General features: G+C 46.9%; 1 protein-coding gene and 1 non-coding gene across 9 annotated transcripts in view; both read right to left on the bottom strand.

The window, feature by feature from the left end:
* Window positions 1-24,521, bottom strand: part of GPHN (gephyrin) — a 684,869-nt gene that overhangs the window by 118,627 nt on the left and 541,721 nt on the right. For all 8 annotated transcript variants that reach the window (XM_029059894.1, XM_029059899.2, XM_029059912.2 and 5 more), the window contains one exon: window positions 12,773-12,910. In XM_029059894.1, coding sequence (XP_028915727.1) covers window positions 12,773-12,910 — 138 coding nt within the window. The remainder of the gene's footprint in view (window positions 1-12,772; window positions 12,911-24,521) is intronic.
* LOC114817506 lies at window positions 20,310-20,447 on the bottom strand. The gene has a single exon (XR_003765370.1). It is a non-coding gene; the product is annotated as a small nucleolar RNA SNORA7 (small nucleolar RNA).

Here is a 24,521-nt window from a genome sequence, read left to right as displayed (position 1 = left end):
TTGCCTCTGTCTCTGTGACTTTTCAACTTGATTATTCAAGACAGCATGATTATTCTAGGATGGCAGCATGGCCTAGTGGAAATAGCATGAGGCAGAGAGTTAGGAGACTTGGGTTGTAATCCCAGGTCCATTAGTGGCCTGCTGTGTGACCTTGGGCAAGTGACTGAACTTCAGTGTGCCTCAGTTTCCACATCTGGGAAATGGGGAGAGTATACTTACGTCCTCTACTTCTCGGACTGTGAGCCCTGGGAGGGTCAAGGTCTGGATTGGATCTTGTTCTTTTGTATCTATTACTTAACACGGTTCTTGGCACGTAGTAAGTGCTTAATAAGTACCCTAATTATAATGAACAAAGGAGAAGTTAAGGATTGAAATTTTAATTAAAGTTCAACATAAACCGAGAGAAGGGAATGAAAGCTGGTGAGAATAAATTACCACTGATGTCCTTGAATAATAACCTCTAAGATAAAAGTTTTCATCTTTGTGCCTAGAAAAATAATTAATCTTCTTTTGCGTTAAATTCTTTCTCTACTCCAGAAGATTAAAAACACTTGGCTAAGAAAGACTTAATTGTTTCTGAAGGTCTTGTTTATTCATAGGAAACAATTGCTAGGAGCTTGTTTTCCCAAAAGAGTAAGGAGAAGATATGTTTTGTGAGTTGACTGGCTATCCTTTGGATGCAAAGGTAGTAAAGAAGCAGCGTGGTGCAGTGGAAAGAGCATGGGCTTTGGAGTCAGGGCTCATGAGTTCGAATCCCCGCTCTGCCACTTGTCAGCTGTGTGACTGTGGGCAAGTCACTTAACTTCTCTGTGCCTCAGTTCCCTCATCTGTAAAATGGGGATTAATACTGTGAGCCCCAAGTGGGACAACCTGATTCCCCTGTGTCTACCCCAGCGCTTAGAACAGTGCTCTGCACATAGTAAGCGCTTAACAAATACCAACATCATTAAAGAGTACTTTCTCTCCCCAGTAAGAGCCGAAAGACTTAGTCTGAATCTGAAATGGAACAAACATCAACCCCCAAATACCAAAAATTATCTAAAAGAGCTGCTGTTTAGGGGCACACTCGTGAAATTATAAGGATCAGAACTGACTGATAAAATCCATTTTAAGAAAAAAGAAGCTATTGCTTGGTAATTATTTCTAACATGAAGGTTCTTTTAAGATGTTTGAAAGCTTTCCGCTAAAGGATGCGTTTAGAGGTACTAATTATACTGGGTGATTTCAACCTTAGAGTTGGTAGCAATACCCCAGATATGGAAGAACGTGGGATTGACAAACTCAACAATGATCTATTTTGGCTGCGTAAATGTGCCCCAAATCAGCCTGTGATCACTGACACCGTCTTCCAGCAGCCAAACAAAAGCAAAACATTCTGTAGGGAACCAGAGGGGCAGCAGAGAAAAGCAGCATGGCCTAGTGTATAGAACATGGGCCTGGGAGTCAGAGGGACCTGGGTTCTAATCCTGGTTTGCCGCTAGCCTGCTTTGTGACCTTTAGCAGGTCACTTAACTTCTCAGTGACTCAGTTACCTCATCTGGAAAATAGGGATTAAGACTGTGAGCCCCACGTGGGCCAGGACCGGTGACCAACCTGATTAAGCTTGTATCTACCCAGCGCTTAATACGGTGCCTAGCAAATAGTAAGCACTTAAATACCATAAAAACATGAGGAAAAGAGTAGCTTCTCATGAAATTATGGTAGAAGGGCCTCAGAGAGCAATGGAGTATAGCATCTACGAGTGGAGCATCGAGTTGATTACTTTACTCTCTGTTATCCTCCAAATCACCTTGACTCTACAACCATTGAATCAAAAAAAAGTCTCCGTCCTGCCGAGACAGATAACCAGTAGGGTCCTAGAGAACGACGATATCTGCAAGGAGTAGCAAATTCCAACTGCAATCTCCTATACAAGCAATACAGGGACATTTCTCTGTGATACTGTCTTTCACAACTTTGGGTCAGGCCAGGTGAAATTGCCAAGATGGGCTCAAGACAAATGATTCGTGAATAAAAAGTCTACTTAAAGCAAAACAAATAGGGCACCAACAATATCTTGCAGCATTTTATTCGTGAGAAAAAAAAATGAGACCTACAGAAAGCTACATCAGAGTACCCAAATCGAGGTAACTCATTTACCAGGAGGTAGGACGCCAAAGAAGTTATGGGACTTATTAGGCACCGATTATTTGCCAAGAACTGGTCTTAAACTTGGCAGATACAAAATAATCACATCAGAAAAGGTCCCTGTGCCTCACAGAAAACCCCCAAGAGTTAGGAAGTTATCTTCAATTTGCAGATGAGGAAACTGAGGAACAGAAAGGTTAACAAATATTAAATTTTTTTAAATAAATATTGTTATTATACTGTCCTATATCGAACAGTATGCCAGTGACGGAGCTGAGCTTAAAACTCAAGTTTCCCGTTTTCTGGTCCACTGGACAAAGAAGAAAAGATCAAAGGTTATGCAGGCAAGTCAAACAAAGAAAGTCTACTCATCCTTAAAGATGTTATAGAGTTCTCTAATGGGCTGATGCCTGGTGACTCCAGTCTCATGACAGACAAGGAAGAGAAGGAGCCATTTTGAGGTTATTTTCAACACATTCTCTACTACTGAAGATGAGAGCCTGCAAAATATAGAAAACCCTCCAATATGCAAAGATCTGACAGTGTTCCAAGGCTGAGGAGGTCCCAAGCAGTCTTGAGGCATGGAATATGGAAAAATAACTGGACCTGCTGGTATGTGCTGAGATCTACACCTATAGAAGGCACAACACGGCATAGGGGATAGAGTACGGACCTAGGAGTCCCACGGTCATAGGTTCTAATCCCGGTTCCACCACTTGTCTGCTATGTGACCTTGGGCAAATCATTTCACTTCTCTGTGCCTCGGTTACCTCATCTGTAAAATGGGGATTGAGGTTGCGAGCCCCACATGGGGCAGGGACTCTGTCCAACCTGCTTTGTTTGTATCCACCGCAGTACTTAGTAATAATAATGATAATGTTGGTATTTGTTAAGCGCTTACTATGTGCAGTGTCTGGGACATAGGAAGTGTTTAACAAATTATTAACAACAATTATTATACTATCTTTCTTAAATAGCTCTTCTTCCATGTATGGAAAACACATCCTACTTAAATAGCTCTTCCTCAACATTAGGAAGACAGAGGAGACTGATCTCAAAGATGGCGCTATCGTCACCATCTTCAGGAAAAATGGCGATAGACCGCACTGTGACAGCTATTGAAGCATCTCATTATCCTCCGGCAAGAACTTGGGCGGAGGATTCCTTTGTCGGGCCTCGAAGAATATGTTTTAGCAAGTTTCCCAGAATCACAAGATGGCTGCAGATCACAATGGAGCACAGTAGGCAAGATATTTGCAGAGCCACAGAAAAAGGAAAAATGTGGGGAAAAATATTAAGACCTCTACATGGTTTATAAAGATTGCATGAAAGCAGTGACACGATCAGTAGACTCAAACTCCAAGATTTTTTTAGTATGTTTGGCTGACTTGGAAAATGAATTTATAACCCGGCAGTTAGTAGAAAATATGACTTTACTTGATCTAGGTGCTTTAGTAATAATGATAAATGAAATGATGGTACTTGTTAAGCACCTACTATTCATTCATTCATTCAATAGTATTTATTGAGCGCTTACTATGTGCAGAGCACTGTACTAAGCGCTTGGGATGAACAAGTCGGCAACAGATAGAGACAGTCCCTGCCGTTTGACGGGCTTACAGTCTGATCGGGGGAGACGGACAGACAAGAACAATGGCACTAAACAGCGTCGAGGGGAAGAACTTCTCGTAAAAACAATGGCAAATAAATAGAATCAAGGCGATGTACAATTCATTAACAAAATAAATAGGGTAACGAAAATATATACAGTTGAGCGGACGAGTACAGTGCTGTGGGGATGGGAAGGGAGAGGTGGAGGAGCAGAGGGAAAAGGGGAAAATGAGGCTTTAGCTGCGGAGAGGTAAAGGGGGGATGGCAGAGGGAGTAGAGGGGGAAGAGGAGCTCAGTCTGGGAACGCCTCTAGGAGGAGGTGATTTTTAAGTAAGGTTTTGAAGAGGGAAAGAGAATCAGTTTGGCGGAGGTGAGGAGGGAGGGCGTTCCGGGACCGCGGGAGGACGTGACCCAGGGGTCGACGGCGGGATAGGCGAGACCGAGGGACGGCGAGGAGGTGGGCGGCAGAGGAGCGGAGCGTGCGGGGTGGGCGGTAGAAAGAGAGAAGGGTGGAGAGGTAGGAAGGGGCAAGGTGATGGAGAGCCTTGAAGCCTAGAGTGAGGAGTTTTTGTTTGGAGCGGAGGTCGATAGGCAACCACTGGAGTTGTTTAAGAAGGGGAGTGACATGCCCAGATCGTTTCTGCGGGAAGATGAGCCGGGCAGCGGAGTGAAGAATAGACCGGAGCGGGGCGAGAGAGGAGGAAGGGAGGTCAGAGAGAAGGCTGACACAGTAGTCTAGCCGGGATATAACGAGAGCCCGTAATAGTAAGGTAGCCGTCTGGGTGGAGAGGAAAGGGCGGATCTTGGCGATATTGTAGAGGTGAAACCGGCAGGTCTCGGTAACGGGTAGGATGTGTGGGGTGAACGAGAGGGACGAGTCAAGGATGACACCGAGATTGCGGGCCTGCGGGACGGGAAGGATGGTCGTGCCATCCACGGTGATGGAGAAGTCTGGGAGCGGACCGGGCTTGGGAGGGAAGATGAGGAGCTCAGTCTTGCTCATGTTGAGTTTTAGGTGGCGGGCCGACATCCAGGTGGAGACGTCCCGGAGGCAGGAGGAGATGCGAGCCCGAAGGGAGGGGGAGAGGACAGGGGCGGAGATGTAGATCTGCGTGTCATCTGCGTAGAGATGGTAGTCAAGGCCGTGAGAGCGGATGAGTTCACCGAGGGAGTGAGTGTAAATGGAGAACAGAAGAGGGCCAAGAACTGACCCTTGAGGAACTCCAACAGTTAAAGGATGGGAGGGGGAGGAGGCTCCAGCGTAGGAGACCGAGAATGATCGGCCAGAGAGGTAAGAGGAGAACCAGGACAGGACAGAGTCCGTGAAGCCAAGGTGAGATAAGGTATGGAGGAGGAGGGGATGGTCGACAGTGTCAAAGGCAGCAGAGAGGTCAAGGAGGATCAGAATGGAGTAGGAGCCATTGGATTTGGCAAGAAGGAGGTCACGGGTGACCTTAGAGAGAGCAGTCTCAGTAGAGTGGAGGGGACGGAAGCCAGATTGGAGGGGGTCTAGGAGAGAATGGGAGTTAAGGAATTTTAGGCATCGATCGTAGACGACTCGTTCTAAGATTTTGGAAAGGAAGGGTAGTAGGGAGATAGGACGATAACTGGAGGGGGAAGTGGGGTCAAGAGCGGGTTTTTTTAGGATGGGGGAGACGTGGGCATGTTTGAAGGCAGAGGGGAAGGAGCCCTTGGAGATTGAGTGGTTAAAAATAGAAGTTAAGGAAGGGAGGAGGGCAGGGGCGATGGTTTTAAGAAGGTGAGAGGGAATGGGGTCCGAGGCGCAGGTGGAGGGGGTGGCACTTGTGAGGAGGGAGGAGATCTCCTCTGAGGATACTGCAGGGAAGGATGGGAAAGTAGGGGAGGGGGTTGTTGGGGGGGAGGGGAGAGGCGGAGGGGTGACTTTGGGGAGCTCAGACCTGATCGTGTTGATTTTCGTGAGGAAATAGGTGGCCAGATCATTAGGGGTGAGAGATGGGGGAGGGGGAGGAACAGGGGGCCTAAGGAGAGAGTTAAAGGTCCGGAACAATCGGCGGGGGTGACGGGCATGGGTGTCGATGAGGGAGGATAAGAAGCTTTGCCTGGCGGAGGAGAGGGCAGAGTTAAGGCAGGAAAGGATAAATTTGAAGTGTGTGAGGTCGGCTCGGTGCTTGTACTTTCGCCAGCAGCGCTCAGCAGCTCGAGCATAGGAGCGTAGGAGGCGGACGGAGGAGGTGATCCAGGGCTGTGGGTTAGTGGAGCGAGAGCGGCGGAGGGAAAGGGGGGCGAGAGAGTCGAGATGAGTAGAGAGGGTGGAGTTGAGAGCGGAGACCCGATCGTCGAGAGTGGGAAGAGAGGACAGGGCGGCAAGGTGAGGCGAGATGCTATTGGAAAGACAGATGGGATCAAGAGAGCGGAGGTCTCTGTGGGGCAGTAGCGAAGATTTGCAGGGGGAGGGAGTGTGAGAGATGAGGCAGGTGAGAAGGTTATGGTCAGAGAGAGGGATTTCAGAGTTGGTGAGTGAGGAGATAGTGCAGCGGTAGGAGATGACGAGATCGAGGGTGTGACCGAGTCGGTGAGTGGGCGCGGTATGGTGGAGGAGGAGGTCGGCAGAGTCGAGGAGGGATAGCAGGCGGGCGGCAGAGGAGTCGTCGGGTACATCCGTATGGATGTTGAAGTCTCCAAGGATCAGAGTGGGCAGAGAGAAGGAGAGGAGGAAGGTGAGAAAGGGGTCAAGGTGGTTGAAGAAGTCGGAGGTGGGACCGGGAGGGCGGTAGATGACGGCGACAAGTAACTGGAGTGGGTGGTAGAGGCGAATGATATGGGCTTCGAAGGAGGGGAAGGAGAGGGAGGGGGGAGGAGGGATAGTGCGGAAGCGGCATCGGGGCGAGAGGAGGAAGCCGACGCCTCCTCCCTTACCGGTGAGTCTGGGGGAGTGGGAGAAGGAGAGGCCTCCGCCGGAGAGAGCGGCGGCGGAGACCGTGTCTTCGGGAGAGAGCCACGTTTCCGAAAGGGCGAGGAGGAGGAGAGAGCGGGAGAGGAAAAGGTCATGGATGAAAGGTAGCTTGCCTGTAATAGAGCGGGGGTTCCAGAGGCCACACTTGAAAGTAGCTGTGGGTGCAAGGGGAGGAGGGGGGGAAGGGCGGGGGGAGGGGAGGGTTTGGATGGGAAGGAGGTGGCGGGGCCCTGGACGAGGAGGGGGGATGAGGGGTGGCGGTGGGACAAGAGGACTGGGATGGAGCATGGGTGGGGAAGAGAGAAGGGGGGAGGGGTGAAGAGGGGTTTGGTGGGGGGAAGAGTAGGGGGAGGGGGAAGAGGGGTAGCGCTGGTAAAGTGGGGTTCTAGGGCGGGAGAGAGGAGGGGGGGAGGAGACAGAGGAGAGAGTGGGAAAGAGCTGAGCGAGAGAGGGGAAGGGGAAGGGGAGGATAGGAAGGGGCAGGAGGGGGGAGGGGGGGAGGAGGGACATGGCGAGGCCAGAGAGGTGGGTGGCAGCACTGACAACAATAAACAGTAATAAACGAAATCGGTAATATAGCAACATGATACAATATGATACAATACAGTGGTGCTAATATAGCAACATGATACAGTATGATACAAATATAGTCGTGTTAATAAAAGGGGTGATGACCAGGGTCGGGGGTAGACTCGATTAAGGGGCGACCTGATCAGATTCAAAATCTGACGACAATAAACAATAAAAAGCGAGATCGCAAATATAGCAACATGCTACAGTAAGGCACACTACAATAGTGTTAATAAGCAGGCGATGACCAGGGTCGGGGGACGAGCCGACCCTACCCGATCAGACTCAAAGTCAAGCGGCCAGCGGCCGAGAGTGTCCCAGAGCTCATGACCAAATAACCCTGTGGCGGCGGGGGGGCCCTGAGGTTGTCCGGGGTGGGTGGCGGCCGTGGGCGGCGGCTAAGGCAAGGTAACATGGTGAGAACAAGGACGTCGTCGCCCGGGGCGGGGGCGGGAGAGATGAATCACCTCAAGAGGGAAGAGGGAGTGAGGCCTTCCCAAAATGGCCACCTCAGGCAGAGTGGGGGCTTCCTAAAATGGCCGCCTCGGGCGGAGTGGGGGAGCGGTTGGGGAGCACAATGTCCCCGGGCCCGAGCAGGGGGACACAATGTCCCCCGAGGACACAATGTCCTTGGGGCCGAGAAGGGGAGCACAATGTCCCCAGGATCGAGAAGGGGAGCGCAATGACCCCGGGCCCGAGCGGGGGGCGGGGTGGGGGGGGGTGGAATGGGAGCTGGTGGTTGGGGGTCTGTGGGGGCGAAGATCCTTAGTGTCGGAGTTCCCGAGCGGGGGTGCGGAGGTCCAGGTTGCGAAAGGCTGAGGCGGGTACTATGTGCCAACCACTGTCCTACGCACTGAGGTAGATACAAGTTAACCAGGTTGGACACAGTTCCTGTTCCAGATTGGCCTTACACTCAATCTCCCTTTTCTACAGATGAGGTAACTGAGGCACAGAGAAGTGAAGTGACTTGCCTAAGGTCACACAGCAGACAAGGGGTGGAGTTGGGATCAGAACCCATGACCCATGTTTTACTTGTGCCTGAGCCTGGGGCGCTTAACCTACTTCTCCCTGGCATGGCTGTCTGCCCATGGTAGAGCTGGGGATGCCCCGTCTTAACCTTCCCCATCACCAATGGGGTAGAACAGGGGTATAGCACAGTGGACACTGTTCAGCTCAATTCATTCTTTGCAGTCATGCTGGAGGATTCAGAGTGTGACCTGGATGCAGGTATTAAAATATGCTTCTGAGCCTCCGGGAAACTCTTCCAATTCACGACACTTATTCAAAGTCCTAGAGACTATCATTCAATAATTGCTATGCACAGAGGATTGAATCCTAGGGGTACACACTCAGGAATACCTGCAAGTGGCTGAAAACCACTTTGCTGAATCAGGTAGATGATACAGACTGATGTCAAGTGCATAAAAAGGAAATATATCAGCCTGCAACCAGGGAAGGCAAACCTGAAGCAAAAATACTACCTTGGCAACCCAGACCTCCGCTAATAGTTCCCGGTGGCTAGGCAGCTCGCTGACCGATTGATAAAGAAGAGGACAATCAAATCGAGAAGGCGGCATATCCTATAGGAGACTGGACGGAGGCGGAGAGATATTAAGCTCTAGACGAAACTAAAAAGTCTACAGAGCTGCAGTTTTATTCACGATCTGGACTCGCTTCAGCCGCTCCGTCAAACGGCCTGAGAAGTTTGATTGGCATCTCTTACCAGCTGCCCTTCATATAGCAAGGACAGATTATGAGCAAGTCGATGGACAAAAATCAATCTTCTGGCCTTGAAGCTCAACTCAACACAAATGGCTTTAATAATAATGATAATAATAATGATTTGGCATTTGTTAGGCGCTATGTGCACAGCACTGTTCTAAGTGCTGGGGTAGATACAGGGTAATCAGATTGTTCCATATGAGGCTCGCGGTCTCAATCCCCATTTTACAGATGAGGTAACTGAGGCACAGAGAAGTTAAGTGACTTGCCCACTTTAGGTTGGAAGGTGAGGAGAATGGAAGACAGTAGGATACCTAAAACTGCTGTTCTGTGGTGAGCTGAAATTGGAAAACTGCGAGCAAGGAGGACAAGAGGAAATTTTTAAAGGATAAAATGGAATCTCAGAAAATGGTATAGCTCAGTGGACTCCGGGGATAAATTGCTCCAGACTGATCAGCATGGTGCAACCCAGTAAAAAAAAAAAAAAAAAAAAAAAAAAGGTTCTTTTTGAGCAGAATTTTGTTAAGGATCTTGAGACGAGAAGGCAAAAGCTAAAACAGTGCCTCAAAAAACAAGCACGGACACTCTTGATATGTGCACAGTTAGCAAGGTCAGGACTGAGCGTTCCACAGAGATACCATCAACTTCACCTATGTCCAAAGCATGTATTTTACTGTCAGTTGCATCTTCTTTGAAAATGGAGGACAACTCAGGCAAATAATCTACTTTTAAATAAAGATTAAAAAAATTTAAATCAAAGTTACTTCTGCTGAAGAAAGACCTGCCTGGCTCTTCTCTCGAGTGAGTTTAATCAGTCACGTTTTTGATGTTCTTCCTCCTTAGAGAAAAGAGATGTACGATGCTCAGTTGCCTGACTACCAGAAGGCAAGATGGATGGTCGGAGAACTAGATGAGTTGATGGGAACAAGAACCCCTCACCTGCGGGGAAGCCAAGGATGTGTTGGAAACTCCAAGTCAGAGATCCTCAACTAATGCAACCCTGTGTCCCTATCCTTGACCACGCACTCCTGCCTGACCAACTCAAGCCTGGGAAACAGGGAGCCCGGGCCTGGGAGTCAGAAGGACTTGGGTTCTAATCCCGGCTCTGCCACTTGTCTGCTGTGTGATCTTGGGCAGGTCACTTAACTTCTCTGTGCCTCAGTTACCTCATCCATAAATTGGGATTAAGACTGTGATCCCCATGCGGAACAGGGAGTGTCCAACCCGATTACCTTGTATCTACATCAGCTCATAGAAGAGTGCCTGGCACAGAGTAAATGCCTAACAAATACCAATTAAAAAAGGCCTGAAACCTGAAAATGGGGGAAGGTTGGTTGTAGGGGGCCAGTGGGGCTTGTGGGACCATGGCTGGGTTAACAGGCCTGTGAGCTTGGCTTGGCTCGGGAGTACTTGAGGATCATTCAGTTAAACCTCTCAAACTGTCCCTCACCCCATCATCCTTCTACCATTCTTCTCTAAACTCCTTGAGCAAATTGTCTATACCTGCTGCCTCCACTTCCTCTTGCCTAATTCTTTCCTTGACCACCTCTAATCTGGCTTCCGCTCCCTTTGCTCCACGGAAATTGCCCTCTCAAAGGTCACCAATGATCTCCTATTTGCCAAATCCGATGCCTCTACTCCATCCTAACCCTCCTTGACCTCTTAGTGCTTTCGACACTGTCCCCCCTTCTCCTGGCAACAGTATCTAACCCTGGCTCCGTTGACATTGTCCTCTTCTGCTTCTCCTCCGATTCTCAGTCTCTTTCGCAGGCTCCTCCTCTGCCTCCCCCACCCTAACTGTAGGAATCCCTTAAGATTCAGTTTTGGGTCCCCTTCTATTCTCCATCTGCACTCACTTCCTTGGAGAACTCATTCGCTTCCCTGATTCAACTATCTTCTCTTTGCAGATGATTCTCAAATCTACTTCTCCAGCCCTGATCTCTCTCCTCTGCACTCTCATTATTCTCTCCTGCTTTCAGGACATCTCTACTTGGATGATAATAATAAGCACTAATTATGTGGCAGGCACTGTACTAAGCGCTGGGGTAGATACAGAGTAACTGCGTTGGGCAGATCTCAAACCTATCATGTCCAAACAGAGCTCCTCATATTCCCAAGCAAACCCTGTCCACTGTAGAGACAACACCATGATCTTCCCTGTCTCACAAGCCCATAACTTTGGCGTTAATCTTGATTCATCTCCCTCATTCAACCCACACATTCAGTCGTCACCAAATCCTGCCGGTTCTATCTTCACAACATCGTTAGAATCTTTTCCGCTCCATCCAAATTGCTACTGTGCTGATCCAAGCACTTATCCTTTCCTGCTTTGACTACTGCAGCAGCCTCTTTTCTGACCTCCTTCCCTCCTGTCTCTCCCCACTCCAGTCCATTCTTTTCTCTGCTTCCTGGATCATTCTTCTACAAAACCGTTCAGTCCATGTTTCCCCATTCCTCAAGAGCCACCAGTGTTGCCCAACCACCTCTGCATCAGCTCGAAATTCCTTACCACTGGCTTTAAAGCACTCAATCACCTTGCCCCTTCCTATCTTACTCAATGATTTCCTACTGTAACCCAGAGGGCTCTCGTCCCTCCTCTGATGCCAACGAACTCACTGAACCTCGATCTCATCTATCTCACCGTTGATCACACCCCACCCACATCCTGCCACTGGCCTGAAACTCCCTCCACCTTCACGTCTGCCAGACTCTCCCTAACATCAAAATCTTATTAAAATCACACCTCCTCCAAGAGGCCTTCCCAGACTAAGCCCTCATTTGTCCTGCTTCCTCTCCCTTCCGCATCCCCCTTGCGCTTGAATTTGTACCCTCTATCCATCTCAACCTCAGCATACGCATAATTATGAACGAACGCATAATTTATTTATAATGTCCACCTCCCTTTCTAGACCGTAAGCTCCTTGTGGGCAGAAAACAGGTCTAGCAACTCCGTTCGATTCTTCCAAGCACTTAGTACAGTTCTCTGCACACAGTTAGCCCTCAATAAGTACAACTGCTTGGTTAATCGAACTGATCTCGAGGGACTCCTGAGGTTCAACACAGAAGCAACAGTGAGGAAACTCTAAATATTGGGGTCAATCAATCCATGGTATTTATTGTGCGCTTACTATGTGCAGAGCACTGTACTAAGTGCTTGAGAGCCCACGTGCCTCTGGGACTGTGTTCAACCCGGTTTGCTTGTATAATTATTATCACATTATTATTATAAACATTATATAATTATCACTAGTATTACAGTACAACAGAATTAGCAAGCACGTTCCCTGCCCATAACGAACTTAGCATCTAGAGGGGGAGACAGACATTAATATGAATAATTAAGACATTTATAATATATAATTTAAAGCTATTTACACAAGTGCTTTGGGGTTGGGAGTGGGGCGAATATCAATCGTCCAAAGGTCACAGATTGAAGTGCAGAAGGGAGAGGGAAAGAGGGCTTAATCGGGGAAGGTGTCCACACAGCTCTCATTGAAGCAACAATCGAGATAATCTTAGGGTGCGTGCTAGTGTGATATCAGCAGCTGCTCCAAAAAATGAGCTGTTCTATCTATGGCTATCCAACTGGACTTTCTTTCACGAATTTGAATAAATGACTTTTTAACTGCTTATCATCTCTCCTCAAGACAGAAAGACCTGCAATCCTTAAAAATGCTCTTTCTGTAACAAGGATGCTTTCCAGGCACGACATTCCGCCTTCAGTGGGAGAGCTAATTTGGAGAGCTACCCCGCGGGAAGTCAGAGTTGATAGAAGCAGGAGAAATGGGGTAAGGGATTGGGGCATACCTCGGTAGTTAATAATTTCAGTCCCAAGCACTGGGGTCATCTCCAGGACTGTGATGAAGGCTTTGTCCATAGATGTCAGTGGGAATGGAGACATGCGGTGTCTTCTTGCTACCTTGGTGATGTCAACCGCGCTATGACCTGTGAAAAACAAACAGACGTTAGGTTGAGCAGGTGGCCTTTCAAAAATCCATTCATTCAGTGGCATTTATCGAGTGCCTACTGGGTGCAGAAAACTGTAGTAGATGTTTTGCTCTTTATGGGCAGTGAATGTAATCAATCATCTCTTTACTCTGTGCTTTCCAAGTGTTTAGTTCAGTGCGCTGCACCAAAGGGCCACTCAATATGACTACTGTTACCGTTACTATTAATCAATCGATCAATCGTATTTAGCGAGTGCTTTCTGTGTGCACCTTAAGCGTTTGGGAGAGTACAACATGACAATATAACAGACACATTTCCTGCCCACAGTGAGCTTACAGACTAGAGGGAGAGACTGAATGCAAGTCAAGAACTTACAGTCTAGAGGGGGAGATGGGCATTAATATGAATAAATTATGGACATGTAGATATGGGGCTGGAACGAGGGGCTGGTGAATAGGGGGGGCATGTCAGGGTGACACAGAAGGGAATGTGAAAAGAGGAAATGAGGGCTTAGTCAGGGCAGACCTCTTGGAGGAGGTGGGCCTTGAATAAAGCTTTGAAGGTGGGGAGAGTAGCTGTCTGTCAGATATGAAGGGGGAGGGCATTCCAGGCCAGAGGCGGGAGGTTGGTGAGAGGCCGGCGGCGACATAGATGAGATGGAGGTAGGGTGAGTGGGTTGGCATTAGAGGAGTGAAGTGCACGAGCTGGGTTGTAGTAGGAGACTAGCGAGGGGAGGTAGGAGGAAACAAGCTGACTGACTGCTTTAGAGCCGATAGTAAGATATTTCTCTTTGATGTAGACGTGGATGGGCAACCACTTCAGGTTCTTGAGGAGTGGGGAAACATGGACTGAACATTTTTTAGAAAAACGATCTGGGCCGCAGAGTGAAGTAGGGACTGGAGTGGGGAGAGACCGGGGGCAGGGAGGTCAACGAGGAGGCTGATACAGTAGTCAAGGTGGAACAGGATATGTGCTTGGATTACCATGGTTGCGGTAAGCGCTTAGTACAGTGCTCTGCACACAGTAAGTGCTCAATAAATACGATTGAATGAATGGTAGCACTATTTGTATTTGTACAATAAAGAGTACAATAGAAATAAAACACGTCCTTTTCCTCAAGGTCTTATAATAATAATAATAATTACGGTATTTGTTAAGCCCTATGTTCCAAGCACTGTTCTAAGCCCAGGGGTAGATACAAAGCACTCAGATTATCCTATGTGGGGCTCACAGTCTTAAATCCCATTTTCCTGATGAGGTAGCTGAGGCCCAGAGAAGTGAAGTGACTTGCCCAAGGTCACACAGCAGACAAGGGGCGGGGCCGGGATGAGAACCCCTGAGCTTCTGACTCCCAGGCCCAGGCTCTATCCACCACGCTACGCCGCTTCTCCCATAAATCTAACGACTAATTACGAAGGGTTAGTGGTAATTAAGCTGGCATAAAAACTAGCCAGCCAATTTCTGATACTACAAAGGGAAAATAATGCACGGGACTCATCTGAGGCACAGAACGGCAGATTAACAATGTCACATCCCAAGCCAGGACTGGCTTTGAAGAGTATATATTTACCTTGAGGGAAAGTATTGGTTGAGAGGCTCCAACCCTGGAATGTGACCACTATTTCAGAGTTAAATAGGTTTCCTCTGGGGAAGAGGGAATAGGCTCTTAATCACTGACGCCTGAAAAACCAGCACCGAACGGATGCAAAGGTGGTCTTCCCCACAGTGAACTTACGGCACTAACAACAGACAAAAGTTACGTCTCTCTAGCCAGCAGACAACGCACTGTCCCTTGCTTAGGCTTCATCTTCCTGCTGCCATGGCTTCCAGAATTCCAATCCCTTCCCTGCCCAAACTGGAGTCCTTCCAGGGTAAAGGCCTATCTCTACGGAGCTGCGGTCAACGGGTCAGGCCAAGGCAAGAGGGAGTCGGGAGCTGGCAAGAACCCTGAAGGTGTAAGTGTGAGATTGTCTGACAGTGTGTACATCAGGTGAGAAAAACAACATGGCGAGAAAAGGACCCCGGCCACCCACCCCTAAGTCTTTTCAACCTCTTTTGGACCCAACAGAGGGGGATGATGACATTAATAATGTTTAAGACCCAACTTCAAATTGACCTTAGGGCACTTTATTCATTCACTCAATCATCTTTATCGAGCACTTACTATGTACAGAGCACCGTACTAAAAATAATGTTAGTATTCGTTAAGCGCTTATCACGTGCCAAGCACTGTCCTATGCACTGGGGTAGATACAAGGTAATCGGGGTGGGCTCACAGAGGAGGTAACTGAGGCACAGAGAAGGTAAATGACTTGCCCAAGGTCACACGCTAAGCGCTTGGTAAGTAGAATGCAGCAAGTAAAAATCAGCACTTGTATTCAGACACTAAGAAAGGCAGATTTTGTTATCTTTCTATTGAGTGATGAGCAACAGTGACCTTTGTTGGGTAACTGTGACCTTCCCCATGGGCGACAGCGATCCATCAAAATGGAGCCGTTTACAGAAATGAAATGATTTCTCCAGCTTCACATGCTCCCAGTTGTAGCCCATCAATCCCAAACCCACACTGTTTCAGCTTGTTTTGAAAAATCAATTCAAATGTTTCTTAAAAACAAATGAATAAAAGATTGGTCTCTCCAGTTCACGGAAGAAAATGGCAAAAAAAAAGAAAAAAAGAAAGAAATGAAAGGACTCCTGCAAGTTCCGCCTGAGTAATCATGAAATTTTCAAAGTACGCAGTAAAAAAAATTCCCTAAACTAGTTCAAGCTCAAAACATTATTCTGTCTTAGACTGCTTTGAAAGGCAAAATTCAATCGTATTTATTGAGTGCTTACTGTGTGCAGAGCACTGTACTAAGCGCTTGGTAAGACCCCTTTTCTGCCTTATTAATACTGTTTCCTCCATTCCCTCTAGTATTGACAGTCCACTGTAGTCCAGATCCACTTTCTGGAGCTCTTTTAAAAGTATACGGCAACGTGAGAATGCGTAAAAGACTCAAATAGTGCAAGAGGGAAGGTCATTCCTTTCTATTCAATAATCAATCGATCAATCAATGGTATTGATTGAGCGCTTACTGTGTGCAGAGCACTGTAGTAAGTACTTGGAAGAGTATAATACCACCTAGTTGGCAGATATAATTCCTGCCCACAACGAGCTTACAGTCTAGAAGGGGAGAGGGACATTAATATAAATTAATTATGGATATAATAATGTTGTATTTGTTAAGTGCTTACTATGTGCAGAGCACTGTTCTAAGCACTGGAGGAGATACAGAGTAATCAGGTTGTCCCACGTGAGGCTCACAGCCTTCATCTCCATTTGACAGATGAGGTCACTGAGGCACAGGGAAGTGAAGTGACTTGCCCTCAGTCAGCTGATGAGTGGCAGCGCCGGAATTTGAACCCATGACCTCTGACTCCCAAGCCCTGGCTCTTTCCACTGAGCCACGCTGGATCTGCCCCACGCTGGATCTTAGAACCCACGTTGGATCTGGATATGTAGAGAAGCAGCGTGGCTTAGTAGAAAGAGCCCAGGCTTGGGAGTCAGAGGTCGTGGGTTCTAATCCCGCCTCCGTCACTTGTCAGCTGTGTGACTTTGGGCAAGTCACTTCACTTCTCTGTGCCTCAGTTCCCTCATCTGTAAAATGGGGATGGAGACTGTGAGCTCCAAGTGGGACAGCCTGACAACCTTTTATCTATCTCAGCATTTAGAACAGTGCTTGGCACATAGTAAGTGCTTAACAAATACCATCATTACTATCATTATTACATAAGCGCTGTGGGGCCGAGGTTGGGGTGCCTATGAAGGGGAGAGATCCAAGCTCCTAGGCAGTGCAGAACGGAGAGGGAGTCAGGGAAAATAATCAGGGAATGGTTCGGTGGTTATAAAGTGATTGGATTCAAACCTCTAGGAGATCACTGACAATGGTATAAATTACCTTCATTCAGCTGAGGGGCAATTAGATTTCGGGAAATAATTCCACGTGTCTTCGGCTAAATTGCTTCGGGAGTCTTTCTACTTGTTTTGCTAAGAAGAATTTTCCCTGAAGCAGTTTGGGAAGAACTAAGATTCAGAAGTGGGGGAAGCAGTGTGGCCAAGTGGAAGGAGTATGGGCCTGGGAATGAAAGCACCTAAATTCTCATCCCAGCTCTTCCAGGTGTGTGTTGTGTCCTTGGTCAAGTCACTTAACTTTTCTGGGCCTCAGTTACTTCATCTGTAAAATGGGAATTGAATACCTGTTCTCCTTCATACATAGACTGCAATCTCCTTGTAGGACAGGGAATATGTCTGACCTGATTATCTTGTACCTACCCCAGTGCTTAGTATAGTGCCTGGCACAGAGTAAATGCTTACCGCACATCACGATTATTATTATATGCATGGTTACAGGGAATTTGATCATCTAGTCTGATATCAATCAATCGGTAACATTTACGATGTGCACAGCCCTGTACTAGGTACTCAATAGTAAGCACAGATAAAGGGAAAATGCAATACAATAAAACCTGCAGATAATGAAACACTAAATCCATCATTCAGCGTCTTCCTCTCAACATTTTACTGAACTGCTAACAAGTGGCAAAATGGCTTGACTTGGGCTTCCTTTCCTCCTTCCTCGTCCTTCTGCCACTTTCTTGCACAGTTGTTAATGAGCAGTGAGATTATTAAGCACTTACTGTTTGCAGAGAGCACTGAACTTAGTACTTGGGAGAGCACAATATAGCAAAATAACAGAGTAGGTAGACACATTCCTTGCCCACAACGACCTTACGGTCTAGAGGGGGATATGGATATTAATATAAATGAATTATGGATATGTACATAAGTGCTGTGGGCTGAGGGAAGGGTGAATAAAGGGAGCAAATCAGGGGTGACGTGAAGGAGTACAGTGAAGTGGTTTCAATATTACTCTGACTGGATATTCAGCCCCTGAATAATAATGGGTGCAAATGATAAACCCAAGTGTTCAGAGGGTGGAGAAACTGTTTGATTTTGTCAAGGATCAGTGGTTCAGGCCTGTGGGTTTCTTGATTTGAAACTATTCTGGTAAAACTAAATTAATGCCTTGCAATTAATAGGAGAGTTCTATGACCATCAATCCTATGATATTCTGAGGTAATGCCAAAGAACTTTAAAGAACACAAGAACATCGAAAACGTGATTACCGACCAGATCAGTAGTCTATCCAGACCAGTATTCGCTTCTAAATAAATAAATTGTGGTATCTGTCAAGTGCTTACTATTTGCAAAGCACTGTTCTAATCGCTGGGGGATACAAGATGATCAGTTTGTTCCACGTGGGGCTCACGGTTTTAATCCCCATTTGACAGATGAGGGAACTGAGGCACAGAGAAGTTAAGCGACTTGCCCAAGGTCACAGAGTTGACTAGCTGCGGATCTGGGATTAGAACCCGTGACCTCTGACTCCCGAGCCCAGGCTCTTTCCACTGAGCCACGCTGCTTCTTCTAGATTGTGAGCCGGCTGCTGGATAGGGTTTATCTCTACTTGTTCCCGAATTGTACTTTCCAAGCACTTAGCACAGTGCTCTGCACACAGCTCAATAAATACGATTGAATGAATGAATGAATTCTGTCTCCAAAAGGGGCAAGAGGATGCTGGAGGGAAACAGCATGCTGTCTTTTCTAATGTTCCAGGACCTACTATCCACTACCAGCACTTAGAACGGTGTTTGGCACATAGTAAGTGCTTAACAAATACCATAATTATTATTATTACTACTAACAGCCTTAATTTCTTCCCAACACATCACTAACATTTTCTCTACTAATCCGTTATGGACCTCTTATCAATGACTCTACCTAAAGTCCACTCAGACCTGCTAATATTTACAGCACAGACAACTTTCTGTGTAGCATGGCTCTATTGGCTTATTACTGACCATGTGGAGAAATGTTTCCTTCTGTTGTTTTTAAACCTTCCACTCTCAAGGTTTAGTAGATGTCTCCTTATTCTAGTGCTTTGAGATTTCATAAATAATTCATGTTTGCCCATGCAGATCTTTTAGGATCTGGTAAATTCCGATCATGTTCCTGCTCAGCTTTTGCTTTTCCAGACTAGGGAGTCCCAATTCTAATAGGGAAGTTTTTCTATTTTTCTGTCTCGATTGCCCATCTCAATACCTCCTCCACCTTTTTTTATGGCATTTGTTAAGCGCTTACTACGTGTCAGGTAGCGTTCTAAGGGCTGGGGTAATAATAATAATGATAATCGTGGTATTTGTGCCAGGCACTGTCCTAATCACTGGGGTGGATACAAGCAAATCAGGTTGGACACAGACCCTGTCCCACATGGGGCTCACAGTCTCAATCCCCATTTTACAGATGAGGTAACTGAGGCCCAAAGAAGTCAAGCTCCTTGCCCAAGGCCACACACCAGACAAGTGGTGGAGTTGGGATTAGAATCTATGATCTTCTGGCCCCCCGGCCTGTGTTCTATCCACTACATCACGCTGCTTCACCAAGAGATGCTTTGGGTCACTCAGGTTGTTTTTGCTGCCCATGTTACCAATCTTTTTTAAGGATTCCTGCAAGGCCATCCATCTTGTCAACACCCTACATGTCTTTTTGGCCAAAAATCTTCACTGGCTTCTCCTCTGCCTTCCATCCTCTGTGGGGGTCCTTCAAGGCCCAGTTCTGGGTCGCCTTCTACTCTCTACATACGCCTACTCCCTTGGAGAACTCATTTGATCCCCTGGTTTCTGATTCCACACTCTCCCCATCTTCAAAGCCCTCTTAAAATCTCACCTCTTCCAATAAGTCTTCCTTAATTGATCCCTGAAACCTTAGTCACATAAACCCATCAGGCACCTCAAGCACTTATATACTCTCCCTCAGCAACAAGGCTCATATGTATTATCAGTTCTGCAATCAGATTATCTTTTCCTATTACCCCATTTGTGCATATTTTCATGTTTCTCCTGTTAGAGTGAAAGCTCCCGGTGATCAGGAAATGTGTCCCATATTTCTTTTGTACCTTCCCAAACACTTAGTACAATACTAGGCACTTAGAAGGCATTCATTAAGACCGACGGAGCCATCCAACTGGAGATATTTAATAAATACATTGATTTAACCCAACACTTTTTTTCTTGATAACAAGGGTAATGCATTTTGTAGTTTTAACTTTTGATGCTAAAAATATTTTGGATTGTCTTGTCTTATGCCGTCGAGTCGTCTCCGACACGTAGAGACGCCATGGAAACATCTCTCCCAGCAGGCCCCACCTCCATCTGCAATCGTTCTGGTAGTGGATCCAGAGAGTTTTCTTGGTAAAAATACAGAAATGGTCTACCATTGCCCCCTTCCACGCAGTCAACTTGAGTCTCCACCCTGACTCTCTCCTGTGCCGCTGCTGCCCAGCATAGGTGAGTTTTGACTTGTAACAGATGGCCTTCCACTCGCTAGCCACTGCCCAAGCTAGGGATGGAATGGACAGGCCTCTGCTTGACTCTCCCTCCCGTAGTCAAGACTGGTAGAGGACTGGAAACTCTCCAGGTGTGACCCTGAGAGGGGAATTTTGGATTACAGAGCTCTAAAAATGCTTGAGATGTAGACGCCCCCTTCACCCCTCTCCTATCCTACACTGGGATCGGCACCTCACTGATGAAAGCCCTGACTCAGTTTCCCATTAAATGGGGGAAAATATCAAAGGTCTGATTGACATCAGTGAATAAATGTCAAAGTGCAGAAACATGCACCTAAGTCCTGAACTTGTAAATGGGGCTGAGGGTAATGACGATGGCATTTGTTAAGTGTTTACTATGTGCCAGGCACTGTACTAAATGCCGACAGACTCCCTGTAGCTAAAGACATGAAATCTGAAGAATTCTAGGCCCATTTCTAAGGAGTTTGGTTTTTGAGACCCAGAACAACGCTGTTTGCTCAACCTCTTCACTGAAATAACTCTAACAACTGCCTGGGCCAGGCTACTTGTGGCTGCTTGTTTCACACAGAAGCTGTGATTCGAGGAGCAGATGAGTTTTATGGTTTGCATTTGCTCGGTGGTTCTCAGCTTTGAATTTAGGTGTTTGGTAACTCAGCGATCCCATCTGTGAAACACGAACGCTGGCTATTTACCACAAAAAGGGTGTGTGAAAGGATCAGTGGATTATCACCCAGAAGAAGCGTGGCTCAGTGGAAAGAGCACGGGCTTTGGAGTCAGAAATCATGGGTTCGAATCCCGGCTCTGCCACTTGTCAGCTGACTTTGGGCAAGTCACTTAACTTCTCTGTGCCTCAGTTACCTCATCTGTAAAATGGGGATTAAGACTGTGAGCCCCACGTGGGACAACCTGATTCCCTTGTGTCTACCCCAGCGCTTAGAACAGTGCTCTGCACATAATAAGTGCTTAACAAATACCAACATTATTAAGACGCATCATAAGAAACAGCGAGGCCTAGTGGAAAAAGCATGGGCATGGGAGTCAGAGGACCTAGGTACTAATTCCGGCTCTGTCACTTGCCTGCGCCGAAACCTTGAGCAAATCACTTCACTTCTCTGTCCCTCAGTTATCCCATCTGTAAAATGGGGATTTAATCTTTCTCCCTTCAACTGAGACCTTGAGCCCTATGTGAGCCGGGGACTGTGTCCAACCTGATTATCCTGAATTTACCTCAACACTTAGAACAGTGCTTGCCACATCAGAAGTGCTTAACCAATGCCATTTGTTACCAAATTAGTTTTAGGAGAAAAAAATTAAAAATATATCATCCGGGAAATACGTCAAACATCTCCCGCGGTGACCCTTCTGATAAATTTTACAGGCTCTCATGAGAATGGCAGGGAATGAAAAACAAACCCTGGTCCCCATAGCTACTGTAATTGAGATGGTCATGAAGAGACGGTACTGAATTACTGGAGATGTGACAATCTTTAAAACATTGGAATAGTCTGTTCCTTCCTTGCTGTCACTGGTGAAATACTATAAGGAGAGAGCTGAAATCAAAGGCGGCAATGCGCAATGAATTTATAGTCTTGGAATATATAAAGGGGTATTCCTGTGCACTCAGGGAAGATTTTTGGGCAATGAGGAGATACTGAAAGGCAGAATTAATTCATTCAATCATATTTACTGAGTATTTACTGTGTGCAGAAAACTGTACTAAGTGCTTAATAATAATAACAGTAATGATATATGGTATTTGTTAAGTGCTTACTAGGTGCCAGGCACTGTTCTGAGCACTGGGGTAAAAACAAGGTAATCCAGTTGGTTACAGATCCTGTCCCATACAGGGCTCACAGTCTTAATCCTCATTTTACAGATGAGGGAACCGAGGTACAGAGAAGCGAAGTGACTTGCACAAAGTCACAGAGCAAATGAGTGGCAGAGCCGGGATTAGAACCCAGATCCTTCTGACTTTCAGACTCGTGCTCTAACCATAAGGCCACGCTGTTTCTCACGAGTAGAAACGAGAGGTGAAAGTGAGGTCACCGAGAGGAGCCTAAGCCTTTGGTATCTAGTTGTTTTACCTACAAAATTATTGCTCCCAACAAGTTGCTTTTTAAAGTAAAACCGTGACTGTGAAGGATCAAATTATTCTGTACCTAGTCCAGGACTCGTCACAGTGTTTGGCCCATAGTAAGTGATCAATAAAAACAATTGCCAACTAACCAATATCTGCTTTGGAATAGTTCAGTGTGGGTTCTATAGGAATTGTAAAGGAATACTAAGTAGGATGGATTCTAAAAAAAAAAAAAAGTTGGTATTTGTTAAGTGCTTACTATGTGCAGAGCACTGTTCTAAGCGCTGGGGTAGATACAGGGTAATCAAGTCGTCCCACATTTTACAGATGAGGTAACTGAGGCACAGAGAAGTTAAGTGACTTGCCCACAGTCACACAGCTGACAAGTGGCAGAGCCGGGATTTGAACTCATGACCTCTGACTCCCAAGCCCGTGCTCTTTCCACTGAGCCACGCTGATTCTACTAAACATTCCATGTTCTCCAGGGCCCTGGGTCAGTTTAAGGAACCGATGGGCTCTGGATGGGCTAAACTAGTGGGTCCCCAGGTGGGAGCAGAAGATGAGGAGGTTGAGAAATGTTACTCCCCAGATAGCCTGGCCAGCCAAGGAACTCATGGGGCGCATCCTGTCTTCCCCAGTCTCAGAAAAGGGGGTGGCCAGCTCTACATGTTTCCCACCTCCAATACTTTTCCAGGATGGTCTTCCACCAGAAGACGGCACTTCCTTGGGACCAAGGGAAACATGATGCCTCCTTTGCCCAGGTCTCCCTCTGGCCCTGGTGTCTACCATTCCTGGCCCAAAATTTCTTCCCAGAAGCCGTAGGGATAGAGAGCCCCTACCCCTGTCAGACCCTCATGGCCCCAAGCCAGGCTGAGTTTCTGCCTTGCCTGCCTGGCCTCCGGTCAGAATGGCCTCCAACTTCACATTCCGGCCTCATCTCTGCCATTGCCTCTTGCTCTGGTGGCGGGAGACTGGAAGTAGGGGCCTGAATCACCCTGCCCCTCAGAACGCACGACATGCTGATCTTCCTCAAGAGTCAGTCGGAACAGGGTCCAGTCGGAGCACGGGCCTGGGAGTCAGAAGTTCATGGGTTCTAATCCCAGCTCTGTCACTTCTCTGCTGAGGGCAAGTCACTTCACTGGGCCTCAGTTACCTCAACTGGAAAATGGGGATTAAGACGGTGAGTCCCATGCAGGACAGGGACTGTGTCCAACCCAACTTACTTGTATTCAGCCCAGCGCATTGTACAATGCCTGGCACATATTAAGCACTTAACAAATACCACAATTATTATTATTACCCTTTCACTGCAGCGTCCTTCTTCCTGGGATTTCTTTTGGCTTTTTCTGGAGCTGGATGGTGCTCGGAGTGGGAAGATGGGAGGAAACAGGCTGACTTTAGTTCTGAGAAGCAGCGTGTCCTAGAGGAAAGAGCACGAAGCTTGGGAGTCAGAGGACCAGGGTTCTAAGCCCCCCTCTGCCACTTGCCTGCTGTATGACCTTGGGTGAGTCACCTAACTTCTCTGCATCTCAGTTACCTCATCTGTAAAATGGGGATTAAGACTGTGAGCCCCATGAAGGATATGGACTGTGTCCATCTTGATTAACTTGTATCTAGCCCAGGGCTTAATACAGTGCTTGCCACATAGAAAACGTCTAAGAAATACTGTTTTAAAAATAGGCAAAGGAAGCAATTGTTTCAAGACACACCATTACAGGGCAGTGCCAATAAAAAAAATAGCATCAATCAATGGTATTTATTGAGCACTTATTGAGAGTAGAGTATTTGGGAGAATAAAATCCAACAGAGTTAGCTGAAATGTTCCCTGTCCAAAATAAGGTTACAGGCTAAAGTGGAAGTCGGATACTAATTTAAAATCTGATTTCCTTGTATTTACCCCATTGCTTAGAACAGTGCTTGGCACATAGTAAGCGCTTAACAGATACCATCATCGTTATTATTATAAGTAATTTATATCACGCTGTGCTGCGAGGCTGACGGTGGGGCAAATATCAGATGTCCAAAGATCAAAGATCTAAATGCCTAGATGATGCAGGAGAGAGAGGGAAGCAGCAAAAAGAGGGCTGAACCGGGGAAGGCCTCTTGGAGGAGATGCGACTTTAAT

The sequence above is a fragment of the Ornithorhynchus anatinus genome, chromosome 1 (assembly GCF_004115215.2).
Source record: "Ornithorhynchus anatinus isolate Pmale09 chromosome 1, mOrnAna1.pri.v4, whole genome shotgun sequence".
Taxonomy (NCBI): domain Eukaryota; kingdom Metazoa; phylum Chordata; class Mammalia; order Monotremata; family Ornithorhynchidae; genus Ornithorhynchus; species Ornithorhynchus anatinus.
This window is presented reverse-complemented; position numbering and strand designations above follow the sequence as displayed.